The sequence below is a fragment of the Lipotes vexillifer genome, unplaced genomic scaffold, assembly GCF_000442215.2.
Source record: "Lipotes vexillifer unplaced genomic scaffold, Lipotes_vexillifer_v1.1 scaffold1219, whole genome shotgun sequence".
NCBI classification, from domain to species: domain Eukaryota; kingdom Metazoa; phylum Chordata; class Mammalia; order Artiodactyla; family Lipotidae; genus Lipotes; species Lipotes vexillifer.
The window spans coordinates 307,089-312,549 of NW_006781590.1; the positions used below are offsets into that span (position 1 = coordinate 307,089).

The window sequence follows — 5,461 nt, forward strand, 5'->3', positions numbered from 1 at the left end:
GGTTGAGAGTCCGCCTGCCGATGCAGGGGACATGGGTTCATGCCCTGGTCCGGGAAGATCCCACATGCCATGGAGCGGCTGGGCCCGTGAGCCATGGCCGCTGAGCCTGCACGTCCAGAGCCTGTGCTCCGCAACGGGAGAGGTCACAACAGTGAGAGGCCCGCGTACCACAAAAAAAAAAAAAAAATCAATTATAGGTGAATTACAGATCAACATGTGAAAGGCAAAATAATAAAGCTTCTACAAGATAACATGAGAGTATCTTTATGACCTTAGGGTAGAGAAAGACTTCTAAAATAAGACAAAAAAGCAAAAATCAGAAAGGAAACAACAGATAAATTGTATTGTATTGAAAATTATAAACTTCCGTTCATCAAAGGCGGCATTAAGAATGAAAGATAAGTCAGAGTCAGGGAAGATAAGCACGCCAATTAGAAACTGAGGAAGAAAGCTTAACAAACACTTCATGAGAGAGGATACAGAGAAGGCTAATAATATACAAAAAGGTCCTAACCTCATTATTAGGCAGGAAAATGCAAATTAAAACCACAATGAAATAACACTACATACCCACCAGAATAGCTAAAATTCAAAACAAAAAACTGTCAGCACCAAGTGTTAATGAAGATGTAGAGTGATGGGGACTCTGATACATTCCTGATAGAAAATATAAACTCTAATAACCATTTTGGAAAGCAGTTTGGCATTATCTACTAAAAGTAAAGACATGCATATCTAGTGACTGAATGATCACACTTCTAGGTAGTGTAAATAACAGAAGCATGTCATGTGTATACACATTCATGATAGTACATGATTATTCACAGCAGTATTATCTGTGATAACCTCCAAAGGCAAACAACCTAAACAACTGAAGAATGTATTGGGGTGTATTTACACAATGGAATCCTACACCAGCAATGAAAATGAATAAACTACAGCCACAAGCAACAACATGGATGAATTTCAAAACTGCAATGTTGAACAAAAGAAGGCAGACACACACAAAAAACACTGTGTATTACTCTATTTAAAGTTTTAAAAGCAAAACTAATATATGGTATTATAAGTCAAAATGGTGGTTATCTTTGGGGAGAATGGAAGGGGTAGTGATTGAAAGGGGGCAGAAGGGGTACTTCTGAGATGCTGGTAATGCTCTATTTCTTAAGGGTGGAGGTTACATGGGTGTGTTCACTTTGTGGTAATTATTGGGCTGAGCATTTACAGTCTGTGCACTTATTTTGTATGTGCATTATACTTTAATTAAAAAGGGAAAAGCTTTAAAAAGTCTCTTTAACAGTTACTGTTTCAAATATATGCATACATCCTTTCTCCATAACCTTTTCTATTTGGGTAGCAATGAGAGGTACTTGGTGTCATACTTAGTGGGGAGAGGGGTGTATATTAGAAGGAAAAAGAAATCTGCTAGCTGTTAAATATATTTTCTATATGTAATCTGCCTATCTGTTCTTGTCATAAATTTCTACTATTGTCTGAAGTGAAAAGTAATCCTTTAAATTCCTGATCCTAAAAAGGCAGTAAATCTTTCAAATATTTTTGTCTTATTTAGTTTGATTTAAGATAGATATTTCTTGTCAATTTACTAAACTTTTTTTTAACTTACAACTGTACAAAGATTTAAATATACTCTTTACAAAATTCAGTATTGACATAAAGAAAATGATTTGGCAAGATACAGCTATAAAACTATTTTTAAGGGCTTCCCTGGTGGTTCAGTGGTTAAGAATCCACCTGCCAGTGCAGGGGACACAGGTTCGAGCCCTGGTCCAGGAAGATCCCACATGCCACGGAGCAACTAAGCCCGTGTGCCACAACTACTGAGCCTGCACTCTACAGCCCGTGAGTCACAGCTACTGAGCCCACGTGCCACAACTACTGAAACCCGCATGCCTAGAGCTCATGCTCCGCAACAAGGGAAGCCACCACAATGAGAAGCCCACGCACTGCAACGAACAGTAGCCCCCACTCGCTGCAACTAGAGAAAGCCCATGCGTAGCAACTGAAGACCCAATGCAGCCAAAAATAAATAAATTAAATTAAATTACAAAAAATATATATATATGTTTTTTTTACCTGAAAGAAGTCAATCTGCATACAAGTGCTAGGCAACTCTGGTGTCAAAAAACAACTGTCTGTCGTGCAGTTTTCATACACAATGCTATCTGGAAACTGACTGCATTCAAGCTGTGAGCAGTGTCCTCTCACTATCACAGCACTAGCAGCTGATCCTTTCACTTGATGCCCTTGAAATTCAACAGGCTATAGTAAATTATTAAAAATGAGTATTACATAAGTATACATATTTACAATATACACATACAAAGAAAATAATGCATAATTCGGCTTTCTATTGAATATTAGTTAATGTAAATAATTACTAAGAGACTAATACTGAAAAACAGGAAATATTCCTATTATCCTTAAATATGTTAAGGGTAGACTAATTTAAAGTGCAGTGATTGGGGCTTCTCTGGTGGCACAGTGGTTAAGAATCTGCCTGCCAATGCAGAGGACATGGGTTTCAGTCCTGGTCCGGGAAAATCCCACATGCCGCGGAGCAACTAAGCCCATGTGCCACAACTACTGAGCCTGTGCGCTAAAGCCCACGAGCCACAACTACTGAGCCTGCGTGCCACAACTACAGAAGCCCATGCGCCTAGAGCCCACGCTCTGCAATAAGAGAAGCCACTGCAATGAGAAGCCAGAGCACCACAGCGAAGAGCAGCCCCTGCTAGTGGCAACTAGAAGAAAGCACGCGCACAGCAACACAGCCAAAGATAAATAAATAAAAATAAATAAAACATTAAAAAATAAATAAAGTGCAGTGATTTAACTGCATTCAAGGTCAACATTAATAAGTATGATATTTTTTTGTTTTTTATAAACACAAGGAGTGTAATGATAATGGGTTGATTAAGCCAGAAAGACACAGGTGCTCCTTCCTCTATGCTTCCACTATACATTACACAACTTTTTTGGTTTTTTATTTTTGTTTTGGCCACACTGCATGTCTTGTGGGGTCTTAGTTCCCTGACCAGGGATCAAACCTGGGCCCTTCGCAGTGAAAGCGTGGAGTCCTCACCACTGGACTGCCAGGGAATTCCCCACAACTTTCCATTATAGACATCACATTACACTACAATGAAGTTTCTTCTTATCAGCATACTAACTGTACTGCAAGCTCCTTCAGAGCAAAGATTCTTCTGCTTCATCAGGATATCACCTGCATTTAATACCATGCTTGGAATACAGGAGGCAATCAATAAACACATGATAATAGGCAGGGAAAAGAGAAGGAACAGAGGAAGCATTTTCCTTTAAGGGTTTTGTAAACTATCAGGCTATTAGCAAGAGGGATGCTGGGTTCCCAGCTTCCCAGTTGATCTGATCCTATAGCTCTGAGAACAAAGGCCTAAGAGTACCAAGACAGACATGTACCTCAGAGGGGTGCTTTACCCCCTCAGAGACTTGGTCTGCTTTCAGACTTCAGATGGCTTTCTCTGCTGCCCCACTGAGGGTTCTAGGATTTTTACTCTGCACAGGGTGACAAAGCCTACCCAGAATGTGGAAAAATAAGAGTACGTAGAGTCAAAGGAATGTACATAAAGAATGAATTTATTTCTAACTGATAAACTAACAGAATGACAAAAATACATAATCTGAATATTCTCTTATTTAAAAATGAGGATTCTAAATCACACATTTGAAAGGAACTAAATTGCCTCTGAAACAAGAGTTTTGTTGAAAACATTATTCTGAATTTTAAAACATAACATATATTAATAAAAAAAAGTCTAAACCTTTAAAGACTGTATATTTCTGCTTTGTTTGATGTGGAATACAAATTCTCTACAAGCAAACAGATGCCTTGCTTTCTTTGATGCTATGTAGATCCTTTCCAGAGATCTGTTGAGTTTTAAGAATAGAATCACTATTTACAAAACCCAACCATTTATATGCTGTTGTCTCTATCAATTTTTGCTATGGAGTGGGTAGCATTACTTAGAGCTTGGGTTATATACACTTCTATCCCTTCAGCCTGAAGTAAAAGTGGTGGAGTAAACTATAATGAATTAAAAGTTATAAACATCTTCACTTTGTTCTACACAGAACATTCATTAACTGTACTTTATGTATCTTTGTGCCCAATCCCTAGGATATCCTATGCATACATAATGCTTTATTAGTTCATTAGTAACAGAGAGAGGGCTCAAGACCAAAAAAAGGGGTAGGAGTCATTAGTGTCTCTTGTTCTTAAAACCAGGTTAATTCATTTTGCTCACTAATCTTCTGCTTATGAAAACTCTGATAGTTCTGTAAAAAAACAGCAGGAAAACACTGTGGCTTAGAAAATCAATTCTTCACAAATTTTACCTTGGGGTCACAGGTTTCTCTCTCCATTTGTTTAGGAATAACAGCTAGAAAAGCAGTCTCTTCTTCACTGCCCAAGGAAAAGAACTAGGATAAAATATCAATAAGTATATTAGCTAAAATAGTTTTGTAGGTGTTTGTGAGTTTGATGGGAAAATATTCCTCAAACTTAAAGTTAAGTCTGCCCTTTCAAAATGATGATACTTGTCATCTCCATCTTGTTTCTCTATATACATACATACAATAAGCAACCCCCGGCAAAGGAGTGCTCTAGCAGAGAAAGTACTATACTAGTTAATTTAAAAACTCAGCATATTAGAAAATTGGAATTCTAAACTTTTAATTGAATTCTTTTTTAACATTGCTGGGTATGTTATAAATCCCATACTAATATTTATGTTAATGCAGACTATTTAATTCAAAAATTAGTTTAAAACTAAAGAAGTGTAATAGTTTATTTAAAGAGTGAATCATCTTCTAGCAACCATAAAACACAAGATACAGACAACAGCAACTAGTCATTTTTAGTTCATCAAGTAACTATATAAAATAGCCATAATTTCTAATATGAACTGCAGACTCAGAAAATGAACTCAACTGTAGAAGTAATTTCTTTATGTTTAACAAATATGGAGAAAAAATTTGCCACTAAAAGAGGTAAAATAGTGTATTTATTCAAATAATAGTCACTTTCCTTTTATAACAATATACATAAGCACAACTGCCAATCAGGTAGCTCTTAAAAACATTCAACTCATATTTTAGAACTAGAATTTTTGAATATAGTGAGTTTAAAAAATTAGTTAGCATATTGTATCTTTTAGCTCCTTTGCTTTGTGTGACTAATCACACTTACAGAAATAAGGTGAAGGTGGCATTAAATATTAAGAGCACCCTAATTTTAAGTTTTGAAAGTTCCTTCTATCACTAGGTGTGTATGAAGAGTTTGATTCAGAGAGTTGTAGCAAGAAAGCTATTATAAAAACACAAATGTACTTTTTTTTTTTATAAGTATATCTTTTTTTTTTTTTTTATTTTTTTTTTTTTTTTTTTTTTTTTGTGCTGTGTT

General features: G+C 36.3%; 1 protein-coding gene across 1 annotated transcript in view; it reads right to left on the bottom strand.

Annotated features, from left to right (window-relative positions):
• Positions 1-5,461, bottom strand: part of ZGRF1 (zinc finger GRF-type containing 1) — a 69,534-nt gene that overhangs the window by 37,295 nt on the left and 26,778 nt on the right. The window contains 2 exon segments of the mRNA XM_007454803.1: positions 2,095-2,280; positions 4,396-4,462. Of these exon segments, the coding sequence (XP_007454865.1) occupies positions 2,095-2,280; positions 4,396-4,462 (253 nt within the window).